Here is a 17984-nt window from a genome sequence, read left to right as displayed (position 1 = left end):
AATTTTATATGTGTGTTTTTATTATTATAGAATACTGTTTTTTTAGTTATTTTTTGATTTGAATTGATACTTTACTAATTATATTCATAATATCACTTCAGTCCTTTTATCATTTTATTTCTATTAATTATTTGCATGCATAAATAAAGTTAGTTCTTTATTACACCAAGCAAGCATAACTTCTAACGCACGTATGTAAGTAAAAGCAACCATTTTTTTTATTCTTGCTATTTTTTTGTTTTTCTTATCACCAGTCTTGTGGAGAGGACGAGAAGTGGCGCTGATGTAATTTCCTGTCCCTGGTTTTAACTATCAGGAAGCAGGAAAACTTCAGTTCAGGATAGGAAGGGACTAAGTACACCGACATTCTGAACATTTTATTATATTTACATGCTTGTATTTGAATTTTGTAAGTTTCTCAACTGTTTGACACTGGAATTATTGTTGTAAATTCAATGCTAGTTTGCCTTAAAGTTGTGATCGAGTCAATCTTACATTAGGTTAAGGTCATGCATGCTTTGAGTTTGGTGCGGATGTTCTACTGAGGATGGGGAAATCCTGTCAAAATACACACCCAAGAGTGGTGGTTTGCAATTGCAGCAGTCGTTATGAAGATATGCATGTGCCTGCGACGTTTGTTAACGTCTTGGATCCAGGAGCCTTAAATCTGTACTGTTGATGGATGTTAACTAACATGTTGTTCATCAGGTAATTATAATAATAAATACTCCTTGTTATTATATTATATGTTAATAGGATTATGTACTTTTTTAAATTTCTATATCACTATGAACAAAAATATTTAAGTTAGTGTGCAGAAGATAACCATTTCATAATAATCAATAGTTGTTATTTTGTATACCTAGGTACCTGAAAATGAGAGAAATTAAGTTGTGCTTCATAAACCCTCATCCATTGATCATGTTAAATCCCCACTAATGGTTACAATGAACTAAATGTTTTACAGGTACCTGAAACTATTATTACAAGAATAGTTAATGGTGCAGTTTTTAATAAGAAATGATGTTGACATAAATAAAATATTGAGCTGTCAGTTATGCCTGTGCGATTATAAGTTCTTTGAATATAATCAAATTCAGATAAAAAAATAAAAATATTCTCAAATAAGAAAGTCAAATTTGATTTTGGGGAAGGGGGGAGATTGTTTAACATTGTTATAACAATTTAAGTCATATGGTTTCATGCAGTGGTAATTAATATTTCAATTTAATGATTGTAAATACTAAAAAAAAAATTATGAATAAACCATTCTTTCCAATTTTTGAAGATCTGTTGCATTTTGCAGTAGTTATTGTTTGCTTATTTTCACCTAGATAGAAAAATTTCAGGTTGTAGTCTGCAACTGCGCTGCTGTCTGAACATTAGCCATTCTGCTGCTAATTGTGCACATGTTGAAATAAAGTATGCCTAATTATATCAAACCCATTAATATATTTCATCTGGTATGTACATATTTATGCTATACAACAATGATTAAAACTCAGTGTCGATAGTTATGCCAGGAGATATGCAAAAACTTTGCTACTCTTTGAATATAATGCAATATTTGTTGTTTTATTGTGAAATTATTTGAAATATAATAAAAAATGGTTATTTAATTATTTATTTTGATATTTGAAATTGGGGATGTTTGCCATAATTGCCAATTTGGCGGCTCCACCACTGAATGTAGCAGCTTTTCCTAGTATCCAGATTAGTCCTTGGTAGGAGATATGGCTTACGGCTTACGCTTGTGCAGCAAGAGTTGTGGGGTCGATCACAAAACCCAGGCCTGTCTCAAATTTATGAGCTCGGAGTCAGTAGCCAAGTGGTTTGTAGGACAGCATTATCTTGGAGGTCTGCGTCTGCCTTATAAGTAGAGACCGGAAAAATTCACAGATTCATTTTACGCTATGATAAAACGTAAATATTTTTACCTGTGGGCTGCATCTGCTATTGGCTAAAAATTGGCCAATGAGAAACCTTTAACCAAAGAAATATCAAATCACAGGCTACTGGTTAGAACTCCTAACAAGTCAGCAGCCAATCAGTAATGGAAATTTTCAGAGTGTACTGAGAACTGTAGAGTCTATCGTAAAGGTCAATGGATCAGCAAATTTTTCCAGTCTTCTTATAAGTAGTTAGGTACCTGAAAAAATTTGGCGTTTCAATGACCTTCAGGATAGACTCCACTGTCCTCTGCACACTCGGAGAAATGTCACCTGTTCTTGACTTGTGAGAAGTCTCTACTTGGTGGTCTGTGATTTGTTACTTCCTTGTTTGAAGGTTCCTCATTGTGAACCAATAGCGAAAACAATGCAGAGGTAAAGTTGTTTGAATTATTGCCTGTCACGAAATGAATCTGCAAATTATTCTGGTCTCTACTTATAAGACATAAAATCTAAGCACTCTGATAAAACTTCTTTCTGTAGCGACTTGCAAGAATTTTAATGGTGTAAATAAGTTATGACCAACTTCACTCTTTTTAAGGGCCAAATTTCATTTTAAAACTAATCCGAGGGCCAGATACTCATGCATAATTATTTTCAATTTTTTACAATAATTTTTGGTGTTGTATTATTCTGTAGTGTACCCAGTGAATACATCAGTGTAGCATATGATGAATAAATAAAAATAATTCTCTTAAAAATAGGTAGTATTTACAAAAAAAAAACTGATTTTGCCAACCAAAGTTCACAAAGCCAAAGGGAAACTTTATATTGTTAAGTGTTTAATGAATTTTAACAAGATGGGAAGTATTTCAATAAAATTCTGCGTCGGAAGTCAGTACCAAGGTTTATTATTTTTTTAAGTCTCTTTCACTTCTATCAGAGCTGTTTCATTGTATAGTTTAACTTTTCACACTGCAAATCTAATAAGTCGATAGTCAATGTAGCTGCTCCGGCGGCGAATTATAGCGCCAGGTGTGGAAACTGTGTGTGATTCGCGTACAGAAATTTATTTGAAAACACATTGGTATATTATTTTAAATTTTGTGTCAGAGTTTCGTATTATAAGTGTATTTGCAATATGAGAATGCATAAATCTGCTTGTTACCGAGGTTAGATGTTACACTTCACTGGCGAGTACTGAATGTCTTGCTCCCATTTGTTTTTTTTTTTCAATATTTCTGTGAGAAAATGATATTTTTATAACAGTGTCTGCTGACAGCTTATTCTACATGTGCAAACCTAGATGGGTAATACACGACAGTTCACCAGAAAATATCTCTGTTGTAAGATTCTTTAGGTGGGCCATATTAAATGATTTGGCCCGTGGGTAGCCAGCGGCTATCAGTGATGTAAATGGTAGGATATGACAGTTTTAACAGCTTTTTTTTTTACGTAAATGTTTTTGAAGTTTCATTCAGGACTTTGGGTATATTTTTTATTCATAAATATTTTGAATTTTGGGGTCAGGTGGGAGTTGTAGCAGCCATTATTTTCAGGAGTAAATATGATCCTTTGCAGGATATGTCCACTTTAATTGTTTCAAAGTAAGGGGCTTTCCTTTCAAAGCTGTACTGAAGACACTTTGACTTCTCCTTTGCTTTCTGTTTGATCGCATGCCTTGACACTCCTTCTGTAATGCTAAACAAGTACCTAACAGTGTTACGTATTAACATAAAAAAAATACACCGAGCAGTTCAAGACAAATAGACTTTCTATATCTTGGCTTTAGGGGGTTAAAATTACATGTGATTCATATGACCTATAATAAAAGATGATGATAAAATTAAAACTAGTCATTAAAGCTTGAATAATATATTCTCACATCCTTAATGTCTACAGATGTACACAGGTGTTAATTGAAAATAATTTTTGCGTATATATTTCTTAGAATTATGAACCTGAGGGATTAAACCATTTTTGCCAATGATAACATCTAGGATAATTCAGTACAAAATGTATTATACTAGACATAGGTATTCCACATCAATTTGCATTGTTATTACTTGATTAAATGTTAAGTAAAAATATTACACTTTCCTTAATTTTATTTTCACTTGATGTGTTGAGTGAAAGTTGAGCCAACTTTAAGTGAAGTATGAGATATTTTAAAACAAATTTTTTACATGTCACTGCTACGAATCACATGGGTGTTCATGTTTGCCAACCTAAACTATCTTCAAATGTGTTTTTCTCAGGTACTGTTCACATCCAAGCGAAAAGGATTGCACCTGATCCAAACAGATTATCAGATATTTTATTGGAATAAAGATAAAAATACAGCGTGTAAAAAATATAGCTTGTAATTTTATTTTTGTTTCAGAGTCCTTCTTGGTACATTTTGCACTCTGCAAATCTGTTTCATGCCAGTGAAAAGTAATGGTGAGTAAATAGTAAATTTTTCATGATAAAATTGTGAGAGATTTTTTTTTAGTTATAATGGAACACTATGAAATAATTGGTCTTAATGTATTTTTATGGCTTAAGAATTACTGCCTATAACAAAGTGGTTGTAACCAGAGATATTCAGTTGGAAAATAGATAAGAGTTTCTTAAAATAGAACAAAGAAGCATAAAATTAAAATTAATTCCTTCAGAAGAGATATATTTAAGTGAGACAATATTTGACTAATGAAGTTTTTTTTTGTACAAGCAGCTGAAAATGGACTCGATAATACTTGCTATAAGTTGGAGGTGACTCAATCTTAATACTTTCTTTTGGCATTGAGAAGTCTGTATTCAACTATGCTTTACCACGAAATCATTTGTTTTGTAAGGCTCCAGACAACTTCGGTAGCGACTTGCTACTCATAATTTAAAACCCTTGTTTCTTCAGCTATGTATGTCAAATGGCACTGAACAGGGCTATAAACATTTTTAATGTTTACTGTTCATGGTAATTTAGAATACAATCAAAAATAAATATTTTCTTGGCAGATTTTCATGCTTATCAGCCTTGTCACCTTTTTGGTTTTATTGTGTTACAAAGGTTGGTACCTATAGTAGATTATTTTGTATTAAGCTAATTAAAAAAAAATTAATAATTTATTTCTAAATCTCTAAATTGACATCTAATGGTATCACTGCTTACAATCTTACACAAGAAGAATATCTTCTGTTAATACTGAAAAACCAGACATAAATGTTAAAAGTCGCATCACTGTACCTGTGCCACCACTTTCACTCAATAGGTCTTGTGTCCACACAGACATTTGCCGAACTAATTCTTTCCATTTGTTGTTTTGCTATTTCACTGTTCTGTGTTTTATATGCACCAAACACTTTATCGCAGGTTGCTCTCTTGCCTAAACAAAACTCGCGATCTCACGAGAACCTGTACTAACTAACCATCGAGAAGTGCATTAATCAAAGAATGTTCACCAATAGCTAGAGCCAAGATTTTATGGGTTATAAAAAATCAAATTTCATCATTAAAAATAATGGATTTTGTCTTTATCATCATTAAAAATTAAAACACATGTAGGCTAATGATAGTTACATATCAAATCCAAATACATTTATAAATTGCTTCAATTTTTATGGTAAGATATTTAAAATGTGTACATAAAACAATTATAAAATTACTGATGAAAGTTATAAAAAAAACTGCAACCAAAATAATCAATAAGTTCTTTAGTTCATGAGAAAGTTATAAATATGAAAATTAACAGTACAACTAAACATTTTTTTTTTAACTGCAACATCTTTACAGTATCAGGAATAGACTGTTTTTATTTACTTTGAAAAAACCATAGATATAAACTAAATTAATATTTTTACTTTGGACATAATATTTTAGGTTTTTGAATAAAAGCCTAAACTAAAGATTTATGAAAATATTTATATATTATTTTAATAGAAAAAAGAGAGTTAATTGAGGCGAGTTTTGCTTTATTTTATGTTGTGTTTGGCATTTCGGTGTTATGTGGTGTATTGTTAACAAATTCGGTGTTTGGCTGAGAAGGGTTTAACACCTTTGAGACAGCTCTTCTCTGTACAATCCTTGTGACGTTGCCTAATCCCCTCTGGGACAGATCGGTGAAAGGGGTGTCATAGGGCCACAGGAGAAGGGGTAGTGCTGTACATGCTCCCTTGACGTGTGGCCTTGCCGGAGGGGAAGGAGGAGCTACGGAACAAGCAGCATGCAGCACAGCCGTGACGTTAGTTTACTTTCTGTTGTGCACTTTGGTCTTAGATATACACTACATTTCGTATCCCAAAACTGTCATCCCATTAGAGGTCTTAGATCTGGCACATTCGAGATCACAGCAGTGCCGGATTAGTGCATGAACGAACTAAGAAACGCCGGCAGCGCAGTAATGTGACATTACGATCAAGGTCAACATCTGGAATTCATCCGTAAACATCTGAACATGAGCGGCTCGATCGGTTAATGCTTACAGAATATGCCTAACCATAGAATACCGGGTTGATCCTTTGAACTCCAATGTCAATACAGGTTCGCCATCTTTGATTGCATTTCCCACTCCTTTGTTGAGTCTGATTCTCCAATACTTTGAATCATGTTGCATGAAACGTCACATAATTAATGGGATTTGAGAACCAGCTTGACAAAGAATTTGATCAGGAGTTTAAAGATAGCAAGCCTGACAATAAATTGGAGTTCATGGGTTAAAGACTTTGCAACTTCAGTAGTATTTTTTCAGCATATATTCAAAGATCTATTGAAGTTTCTAAAGTAACATTTCTGCGTGTTTAGGAGTAGCTACCTGAACTATTTATATTATGTCATTTACATTGGTTGAGGGATTTTTATTCTAATGCTGTAACAGAAAGCCAAACATTCAAACATACCTATCTTCACCTTAATAATAGCATGTACTATGTTCTATCATTGTTCATGTTGTTAATGTGTAAGATCAACATTTCGATTTGCCTGTGATTTACAGAAATGAATGCAGAAAAACCGGATGCAGCTCTGCTAGTTAATCTTGGACCGTACCGATTGAGAGACTTGGTTTGTGTAGCAAAAGGCAAAGCCGCTACCTCTGCATTGGTGTTCTTCAAAAATAATTCACAGAAAAAACGTGGAATAAACTCTTATACAAGTAGGCAATATTTCTCTTTTCCAGCCGTAAAAGCTTAACAAACTTTTATGTTAGTACTCAGCTGTAATATAATTTATTATTTTTTGTTAATGTAATACAGTTAACTGATTTTCTGTTGTTATAATTTTGCTGATATTTCTGAGAGTAAATTAGAGTAGACACATTTTTGTCTAACATTTTTGTAGAGTTTGGTTGATAGGTAGATTGAATAACTAGAATTGTTTGTAGTTTTTGATTATGTTATTTTACAGTATCTGAGGGCACAAATTATAACACTCATCCGGTAAACTTCTCAATACGCCATGGGTGGAGTAGTTACAATCTGTTCAATACCACTGTTGGTGAAAACGCTTTGCTAGACTATCGCTGGGAAGGTAAGTATGAATCTTGGTTATTTACTAGAATATATATTTATCACTATCATAAGATTTCTGCTGCCGGTTTGTGTGTCTTCTGTTATTTTGGTATTAGTCACTACTACAACCTCACATAGTAGATAATGTGCCATTTGGAATTGAGGGGGAAATGGTGAGCCCAGTATTCCTCACCACATCAAAGTTGGCCATTCTTAGTGCATGGCTTTGCTGTGTGGGGAAGGTCACCTTGGCAGGGAAGTGGTAATTGAGTCCTCAGTGTAATAATTAGACCCATAAAGGGGAATTCGTGTACATTCCATACAACAGCCTCTCTGGGGAAGACTGATTATAGCTCTACATGTCTCACTAATATTCGTGCACTGAGTGTGTGAAGTCATCGATCTGGAACGGACTCACAATGCAGAGGACCTGGTTTCAAATCCTATTCCATCCATCCCCAAAATCACTCGCAGCAATGCTACGATGTGTTCGTACAATAAGCCAGGGACGATTCATTCCACAATTTCTCTGACTTGAGATGTACATGTCCATCTCTAATGATTTTGTTGACGAGATGTAAAAACCAAATAATAGCTACCAACCATTAATCTGTGACCATTCAGTGAGGGTGATTCAGAGAGCAGTCTTTTTTGGTGATCAAGAATGTCTTGGTCAGTTTAGGAATGGTTCGCATGAGTTATTGTCCAGTGTAAATTCTAGAGCACAACTTATGTTCTCGATTTTGTCTGTCTGAGTTTATTTACATTACCATGTAAGTGTGTGTGTGAGAGAGTGAACAAAGTAGTCATTGAGATCGTAAGAGCCAGGCAAATACATTGCAGGAAAATTTGGGAAAGAAATGAGCCATTGAATATGGCTCAGAATTGTCTTGCCATTGTCCTGAGCAATTTAAGGAAAACTTTAAAAGCAGACAAAAGGATGGTTGAGATCAGAACCCAGATTCTCCCGTATGTGAGTCCGTTGTTCCACCATCATGCGTCGTAACGAGACGTACAGGAGGCAGACAGCCCACCAGGTCGCGTTATTGTATTTCAACGTGGGTACCAGGTGTCTTTATTAGGGCTAGAAGCATAACCCAGGGGCCACTGTAGGAAGTCATGCCCAGAGTGTTCAGACAGCACCAGTCAAACAACAGAATGACATTAGACAATATTGCTATTTGTAAATCAGCCTTATGTCATTGAGGGACCCGCCTAGTCAGGGGTGTATGGGTGTTAGTGAGGTGGGATGATAAGTGCGATGCACGCTGGTGCTTCTAGCATGGTATTATCTCTGAACTGGTGCATAGTCTTTTCGTCATACATAGGACAACTATGAAATTTGAGCAGTAACATTAGATGGAGAAGAAATTAAGATAAAGGTGCAATGCAAGGCCCCTGAGTGCTTTTAAGAGTCTGTATAGGGCTTTTGATGTCTAAAATTATCCTGAAAACATATGTCTCACCCTCCAAAAAGTACAGTTTAGAAACAAAAATAAGGAAACAAAACTTCGCATACATCCTCAGTGCATTCTTAAATGATTTTAATAAACAGACACCACTCTGACATCTTGAGAAGTTTTTAAATCACATGTTTTCTTCTGAAGCTCTGCACACCGTATGTTTGGCTAGGTAGGCGGGGAATTTAAAACAATCTTATTAACGAAAGTTTGAACTTCTGTCAAAAAATTAATTAAAAATTTTTGTGTGTTTTACTGTCAAAATTAGTTACATCTCACTCCCTATGTTATGCATATTGTAAATTAAGGGGATTTTGATCCTGTCATTTAGGTTTTTTTGTAGATAGCTTTCAGTACATTTATAGGTTTCTTTATTATTTTTGGTTTAACAGGGCATATTTCTCAGCTGTGGGCACTTTTTAAAGTTAACATTCTTAAACTAGCATAATTATTATGGTGGTAGGTTTAATTGCTTGTGTGAAATGAGTGGTCATTTTCTCTTGGCTGTTACAGACAAGAGTAATTACCATAATAAATATCAGCTGTCTCAAGGTATAAAAGCTTGGAAAGATATGCCCTGACATGCCAGGAATTTCGACAAATAACTCAATTAAAAATATATCAAAACAAAAAACCCATTATGGCGGGGCTTAGTTTCCCTCTTTCAGTTAGGAATGTGATGTTCTCTCTGTTTCAGGTTTGCAATCCTTCTTTACAAGGGACTCTGAGAAAGAAATAATTGAAACACCTTCAAGCACACACAATTGGACAATTAATGTATCTGTGAAAGGAAACAGCAATGCTTTTATTCATTTGTGCACTGAAATGGATATACAATCACCATCTTGTAGTCAGATTATTTTTGGTGGTTGGAACAACAAAGAGAGTTCATATAGAATCAAAAAGGGGGGTAAAATCAAAGACACAAAAATACCGGTTAGTAAATTCTAAATTTTTTAAAAATATAAGTTCTACTTTTTAACCTTATAATTCAATAGGTTATTTTTGGTTTTCAGCACTATACATTAGTTTAAAAGTACCTTATATTAAGCTGTAACCCTTGCCCATTATACATCTGTCCAATTAGTATGGCCTGTTTTACTTTGACTAGGAAATTCAAGCTCAGAATACTTGCACAAATAAATAAAGTTTACAATACACAGTCCTTAAAATATTTGTAAAAAGGCTAGCGGACTTTAGTGGTCATTGTCTGCGTTTCTTGGGGCCTATTTCTTGTTGCCATGTCAAAGTTCCCCAGTTAGGTTTGGTATTGTAGTCATCTTCAACGTAGCTGTTGATTATGGGTCTAATTTTTTTCCCAAACTAATTTAAAATTATAATGTTTGTCCGGGAGAAGGTCTAAGTGGATCTGAGGCATAGGTATGTAGGTTTTTAACAAAGTAAGAAAGGAATCTTGGATTGTGCACCTTATTGAAGGTTTGGCCAACCATGAAAACGATTGGCACCATGACTAACTCCCCTTATCTAAAACTATTGATGCTAGCTAAAGTACACTAAGTTAAAACCTGGAAAACAAGGAAAACCGCGCAGGGTAAAAATATGGTATGCGCATGCATTAAGCAAGTAGGATAAATACAAAGGAAGTACAGGTGGAGTTTACCTCGGTGAAGGGAGTGGGTGTAGGGGGGAATGTTAACAATGCGAGGGGTCAGGAAATAGTACTTTGTGGTCCACATTTGTTATTTTTGGGCAGTCCTGCGTGTGATAACTACCTATGTGCGTATGCGGTCCTGGGGGTGGGTGAATTATGATGTCGCCCGTCTGGCTGCCAATCAGCTCCTGCAACTGAAGTGAAAAGATGATGGAAGTAATTGATTAATTTAATGCAAAAATTTAACTTAACATTGAAATTCTATAAATCATTTTATAATGTGGATTAAGCTATGATAAATAATTTAATATATTTTTCTTAGTAATATTAATGTGCAATGCTACCCACAGTGGCAGCCAACTTAGCTGTAAGCCATTTAGAATATGTTTTGCCATATTGTGTCTGGGGATGAAAAATTTTGTATCTATGTCAAAATTGGTAGGTTTTTAGGTGGTATTAAACTCTCTCTTAAACCGAATCTTTGTTACAATTTTTTTTTTGTTTATGTTTGGTAGTCTTCTCATTAATTAGTTATTGTAATACACACATACATATATACATAGTGCATCTGGTGCAGGAAATTTAGCTGATTTTTTAATGTTAAGAATTTAATCATCCAAAATTTATGAATGAGGTTTTGCATCTGTAGCGATGACTTGCTGTGGATTCATTATGATTCATGCTACTAGGAAATTGATATAATAGTTGAGCATCATTAGTGTAATGCATATTACAAAGAGGTTTGTGTAGTTTCCCTGCATTTTACATTTGTACCCCTGTGTAACTTCTGCTTCCTGATAGGCTGGAGCAATTGGCCGCGTTCAGATGAGCAATTTATTTCTGATCAGCTTATTAGTTAGGCAAGTCTGGGACAAATTTTGGTGTTTGGTTGGAGCTGTAGGTGACAGAACAAAACAAAATCCTTAAAAACAAATACTACGTTCGTTACGTAAATGAGAATCTCCAACCAATCTTCTAGATTTCTCAGAGTTGCAGGTTTCCTGGCATCGTTAAAAAGATGAACTTCAGCATAATATGCAGCTAGAGTATTTATACACACCAAGTTTGAAGAACCATTAATAAGTAAGTAGTTACAAATGTGAAATTCCATATTCAACTACAGCAGAAAACTCCATCAGAAACATTAACAGCATCATATTTGACCAATTTCAGAACCGTACCGAGTCAACTTTCCCAATTTTTAAAATGATAATCCTGAAAAGCAATGAAAACAGTTCATACCCATTTAACTTGAACAGGGAGCATGAATAAAAATCAGGCAGAATGTGCCTTGCTCCATGAAATAGACTGCTTCTAATCAGTTGCACAGTCCAGCTATCTAGGATGTATGTTGCTTCTGATTGGCTCACAGCTTTGAAAAAACTTGGCACATCAAAGCCTCTCAAGTGCATAATAGATTGAAAGGTCTTTAATCCGACATTCTATGGTATTGTCTAGGTCTCCGTGAAGCTTTGACCAAGCGAATCAATTGAAGCCGTTTTTAATATTCAATTTGATGTTGCCAGGAAATTTGCTATTCTTTTTATTTGGAGCTTCGATTCTGATGTGAAGCTTCAAGTTTGTTTCAAAGCTTTAAAACATTGGAAGCCTAAGATTCGCTCATGAAAATATTTATAATTTTTATTTGTGTTGTGTATGTGTTGCTAGAACAAAGGGACTCCATTTACTTTGTTGAATGCTCAATATTAGTGTTATGCATGTTTATTTTATAATTTTATTTGATTTTATTTGATATTTGCATCACAGCAAAAAACTAGCGTTAACACAGGCCTGGAACCTACACGTCTGTAATCCGGCACCAAGACGTCTGCATGCAGATATTTCTGTGTGGCTTCCGTCTGTGGACTTAGGCTGCCAGGTCGCATTACTGTGCTGCCGGCAGTTTCAGTTTGCTCAGAGTTTACTATCACTGTCTGTTTTCATTTCAGTACAGTGTTTCCTGTTTTCTAGCGGGGTACATTTCACAGATTCACACTGCACATTTTTTAACTTTTTATTCCCATCAAAACTATATTGACGTTTGATAATCAAGCAATATTGGTAATCCGACAGGTCCATGCTTAGAATGTGGCAGATTTAAGATATTTAACTGTATTGTGTGTCTCACACTCACATGAAAAGGCAAGGCTCTATAGTTTATTGTAAATCCCTGGTGCAATTCAATTTATGAGCAGTTTCAAATCTCGCCATGACTTTGGAGTAGGGACAAGATTATTTGGTGAATTATGATAAAATCAAAATAACATCAAAAAGCATGTAAATACACTAGGTATATAATACCAAAATCCAAGTTAATACACCACAAAGCACTGAAATGCAATTAAAATCATGAAACTAATGAGCATTTTCAATCAAAATTTAACTTTAATGAAAACGGTTCTGATAAAAGCGAAAAAAGACTTGTAAGAGTTCTAAACCCTGGCTTTTGACCTGATTTTCGACAAGGAATTTTATGAAAATACTGCCAATCTTTTTAAAATTCACTTAACAGGTAATACTATAAAGTTTCTCTTTGAATTTATGAACTTTGGTTTGCGCCATCCGCCACAGATTGCAGCACCAAGATTACACATTTTCATTCCATTCACAAAATTTCTCCTACCAAATGCCGTACACAGAGAGCTAAGATGTTACTCATCAAATATTTGTTCCAACTGCATTAAGCATTAGTAAATGAATAGTGTACTTACTGTGTTAAGAGATGTATTTAGTTCATGCTTAAGTGTGATTACAGGTCCACATGTACCCGAAGTGGTGGAATCATGTAAAAATTACAGTGTCTAATGACACACTGGAATTCCAGTTAGGAAAGACGACGAACACTTTTGAAATAGATTTTGCTGTGAAATACTTGGTGTTCAGTACCTACAAAGGTGAATCATTAGAGTGGCGAATACATAAGAGTAAGTGCTGTTTGACATCTCTATTTTGTATCAAGTTGTTTATGGAATTAAAAAATAAATTATAACAGAACATTTTGGTGGGGCTGTTTCCTCAAAAATGGTCAAAAATGTCACGATACTTTAAATTGCAAAAAGTCTCACCTGTTATAATCATGCAACTATATAAAAAAAAATTTTATGAGCATTATTGAAAATTTGCTTTTCTAAAATATCTATTACCAGATGTGCATTTTTGTAATACTAACTGAAATGATGATGGTTCATTGTAGTTAATAAAATACATTTAAAGCCACTTACTCAGTAGTCTTCTACGATAGTTATTAATTTTTATGAGTAGTTTATCTTTGGTGAATTGCATTGTATTAAATAGGTATGTATGCCAAAAACCAAAATTAAAATTAAATTTTTTTTTTGCCCAGTGGTGTGATGCAGTTCACTACGTTTTGTGCTAAATTCTCTAGTAAATAATGGCTAATCATAAAAAAAGTTTAAAGATACAACACATTTTAATTACTTATAATTTTGTGTTGTTTATTAAACACATTTCTTATAAATTGATTTTTTAAAGAGCTGTTGATATAATGATATATATAAAGGTACATTCCATTAAAAATATTGCTATAAATAAATTCTTCTTTCATTGCTCGTTTTTGTAAACTAAGTAACACTAAAAAAAATGGTGAGTTCCTAATGTTTTTGACCATTTAGAAGAGTAATTTCTTGAGAAAGAACCAAAGGTCTGCTAATTAGATTCAGGAGTCGAGATTAGGGCGTGTGTTCTATTGCATGCAATAACTTGCTATGATACATTGCTGCTGTGCTACGCACTGAGAGGGTGAAACCCTTTATGGGTCTTCACCCAGCTGTAAAAACACAGGACATTAACATGTAGTGCGTGACCATTATGCAGTTAGTGAGGCAAAAAGGTTTGATTTTGAATATTTGGTGGCTTAAAAAAAAATCCCTTTTGGCACAGCCTACAGGCATAGGTAGATTTCAAAGTACCTATTTCTTCTGTAAAAATTATGGAAACTTCTATAAACTTCTGAAGCAATATAAGAACTTAATGTAGCTACATGACATCCCATGTGTTGTTCAATATTCCAAAATTATTGATAAAATATTTTCTCATATTACATGCAAAAATGTTTAGAATGTTTTAAACTCAATGTATCCAGAGAATTTGATAGTAAGTAAGTATTGAATTTTTTATTTCAATCACTGTTTTTACAGTAATTGTTCATTTCATCAATAATTGTTTCAGACAAAAGATTTAGAAATAAATGTAAGATTTACAAAAAATTTTAACGGATTGGATAGTGAAGCTGTTAAGGTAGTTATATATTATTTTTCCCACCCCTTACTGGTAGGGTTGGTCGTATCAAAAAAATATTTAGACAAAAATTTTTGTTATTACACTTAGGAGTTATAATACATTCAAACGGAAGCAACATTTGTTATATTATGGGAGTTACAGTTGAACCCTGTTATAATGTTTCTGCTTATAATGTTTTCCTGCTTACAACATCATATTTTTAAAGTCCCAACATTTTCCCCATGAGTACAATGAATGTATATTTTGCATATAACATTTCATGAATAGTGCATTTCCTGCTTATTAATTATATTTAATTATAATTCATTATAAATTTCAATAAATGCAAAAAAGTTTTAAAAACCTAACTATTCCAACACTTATCACAACTGTGAAGTTTTCATTTTAAAAGGTTTACTTTATACTTGATGTGCATTTTTGTGTACAGTCACTGCTGCACCATAGATGTAGATTGTACAAATAGGATTGTATGGAAAAAGTACATAATGTTGGATGATACATGTCTGTTAGCACCCTTGTCTTGAAAAAAAAATACAAATCCTTCCATACCTTTTGATATAACCCAGACCTCCCAGTTACCTCAAAATTGGTCTGAATTGCACATACAAAAAAACACGTGAATTTGTTGCATTTGAAAATACTGTTCAAATTTCATAAAAAAGTTGATTTAAATGATTAATAATGAGAAAAAAGTCTCTTGAGAACGATGACTGATTTTTACTGCTTTTAATTACCCATTACTGTAAATTCACATCAGCACAAAGGCTGCCATCTTCCGACCACAGCACTGTTCAAGATTGTTCATAAAGCATAACAAAAAAAAGTTTGTTGATTTGGGAAAACAATCTACCTTAAACTGGTACCAAAATGTCTGATGAAAATGTTATTTATTGCTGTTATTAATTCCCCAGATTTCACACGAACTCATGGTACAAGCCAAGTGTTTACATACTTGGACGGCAACGACAATGAAATGACTCATATTTGCCTCGTTATGGGCTTAACACCGACGACTGCAGTCGACAAATTCTAGATAAAAAGTACAAAAATGTTTTTCAATCAGTGGTGCCCAGACCACAGCTGCGAAATTTGCTTCAATTTACTACATTATATTATTTTTTGAGCCATAGCTCAACCACGACCATTTGGTACACAGTCATAACTGCCCACCTGACTATTTTCGTACACAAAGGAGGGAGGTGGTCACTAGTGTGGGCTGAAAAAAATAAACTTTTTTATTTTTAATTGCTATAGTGCGGAAAAGTTGCCTTTAACAGTAAGAAGAAAAACTATGCAAAGTAATTTCAAATCGGTTGATAACTTCCAGTCGCGCATAGTGCCGAAAGTTTATACAAATTGACAACAGTGGGTCATTTTTTATTTATTTTTTAAATCAAATTATACCTCTATGTTGGACACCCTCTAGTTTGTGATGTTTGTTTTAGGGTTGTATAAAGAAATATATAGTCAAACTTCAATATTATTACGGTATTTATCGGTCGCACTTTCTTTTCAAAAAGTGGACATTTTCCTCTTTTTTGAAGGTTTTATTGTGCAGCTCTTCGCCCGTTATGTTTATACAAAACGACCCAGAACTCTCCACAAGGAGGTGGCTGCACATCGATTTCCACCCACACCCTACCCAACCAACCATCCAAACATAAGTTTACTACGATTCAATGGTTTACTGTTACCTTTACGGGTCCTTTCTTACTTTGTAATATGTACTTGTACACATTTAAAATCAGACTTTTGGGAGAAAGCAGGCATAACTGACTGTGACAACAGTGTAGATCTGATATATTCATCTCTTGCTTGAAAACCACACACTTTAGTTCAGGCTTCCATGACCAGTTTCACACATCTCTCGTCTGCTTGAGTGTGACAGGGAAACTTTTTGATGTCTCTAATAGGTTTAATTTCCAAATTGATGAGTGTTTTAATATCATCACATACTTCCCGAAGCATTGGGGGAGGATACAACAAGGAAGTACTCCAGTCAATTTTTCAACATAATCTGTAGCTTCAAAGTTAATTTTAGGTGGCACAAAGTTTCTAATAAATAGTCTTTCCTTTAGGGGTGGTTTGTCTTGCTTTTAAAATCCTCCTATATCCGAGCTCCCAAATGTGTTGTCTGTTATCAACAATCATAGTCAACAGTAAATTTTCTGGGTGTGCAAAGAATGCATTGCGTTGAATGACTGGATCAACAACTTGAAGCAAATCGTCAGACAAATACCGCGATGTTTGAATAGCTAGAAAAACATGTTTTGGGCCATCAGTGTAATGTTCACTGTTTTTAATTTTGAACCATACAGGCATGTGTGATTTCAAGATGAAGTTAACTACATATTTGTTTCAAGTTCTCAGAAGGATTGGATAAACTCATGTACAATCTAAGCACTCTGTTGGCAGCAGTTAGCCATCTCGAATGCGACAGAGGACCAGGATCTCGAACTGACAAATCCTCTGAACATTTTCCCGACTTTATTGCTTTGGATATCTCTAACAAGTATTGCTGGTCTATGCTGAGCATATTTCTATCCACTTCTGGAACCAAGCAATCTATAGATTTATACTCCACCACATGAAGCAATTCACATCCAGTAAGCTGTTGTCCTATAGGTCCAGAAAAAGATTTTGGCTCTGTGGTTGAACCATCTAAATGCTGGAAAATATGACGGAAAGGAAGTTCATTGAAGTGCAGTAGACACACACACACCACTGTAGTGGTCTTCCCATGTGCAGTTCTAACTGACGAATGACGCCATTCTTCCAGCCAGTGTTAGTAACGGTGCCATCGCACCCAATCACTTCTAGCTTTTCAAGCGATATTTGAAGTTCAGACAGATGAGAAGTGATGCTTCAAGTAATGTCGGCTGAAGAACTCGATATAGGAGAAACATGTCCAATGTAAGTCGACCCAGGTTCCTGAATCAGAGAATAATGTTCTTCTTTTCTGCTCCTACGAAAATGTGGCATTTATTTTTTTGACAAATAGTGTCGTCTTTTCTACCATCAAAGTAAAGGCCACGAATTTCTTCGTTATAACGTCTCTGCAAATCAGTCCTGACACCACTCTTTTCTCTTCTAATTTTATTCTTGTAAACGACATGAGAAATGTCTGTGTCAGTTATCATTCCAATGTCTTGTAGAACACTTGAAGCTATGGCAGCTGTCGCACAATCTGATACTCCAAATCGGTCACTGCTTAACACTGTTGCGCTCATGTTAACTCTCATCTGACAATGGGTTTTTGTTGACGAAGTACTTGGTTTA

At 34.4% G+C, this 17984-nt stretch overlaps 1 protein-coding gene across 3 annotated transcripts in view; it reads left to right on the top strand.

Moving 5' to 3' along the window:
- Positions 1 to 336: 336 nt before the first annotated feature.
- LOC134528153 (receptor-type tyrosine-protein phosphatase T-like) overlaps positions 337 to 17984 on the top strand; it is a 93767-nt gene continuing 76119 nt past the window's right edge. For 2 of the 3 annotated variants that reach the window (XM_063361496.1, XM_063361495.1), the window contains exons 1-6: positions 337 to 708; positions 4273 to 4331; positions 6860 to 7018; positions 7270 to 7392; positions 9531 to 9769; positions 13201 to 13369. In XM_063361496.1, coding sequence (XP_063217566.1) covers positions 683 to 708; positions 4273 to 4331; positions 6860 to 7018; positions 7270 to 7392; positions 9531 to 9769; positions 13201 to 13369 — 775 coding nt within the window. In that variant the 5' untranslated portion in view covers positions 337 to 682. The remainder of the gene's footprint in view (positions 709 to 4272; positions 4332 to 6859; positions 7019 to 7269; positions 7393 to 9530; positions 9770 to 13200; positions 13370 to 17984) is intronic. The other variant, XM_063361497.1, reaches the window with a different exon arrangement.

The sequence above is a fragment of the Bacillus rossius genome, chromosome 1 (genome assembly GCF_032445375.1).
Source record: "Bacillus rossius redtenbacheri isolate Brsri chromosome 1, Brsri_v3, whole genome shotgun sequence".
Classification (NCBI taxonomy): domain Eukaryota; kingdom Metazoa; phylum Arthropoda; class Insecta; order Phasmatodea; family Bacillidae; genus Bacillus; species Bacillus rossius.
Note: the sequence above shows the minus strand (reverse complement) of the source record. Positions and strands in the feature narration are given on the sequence as shown.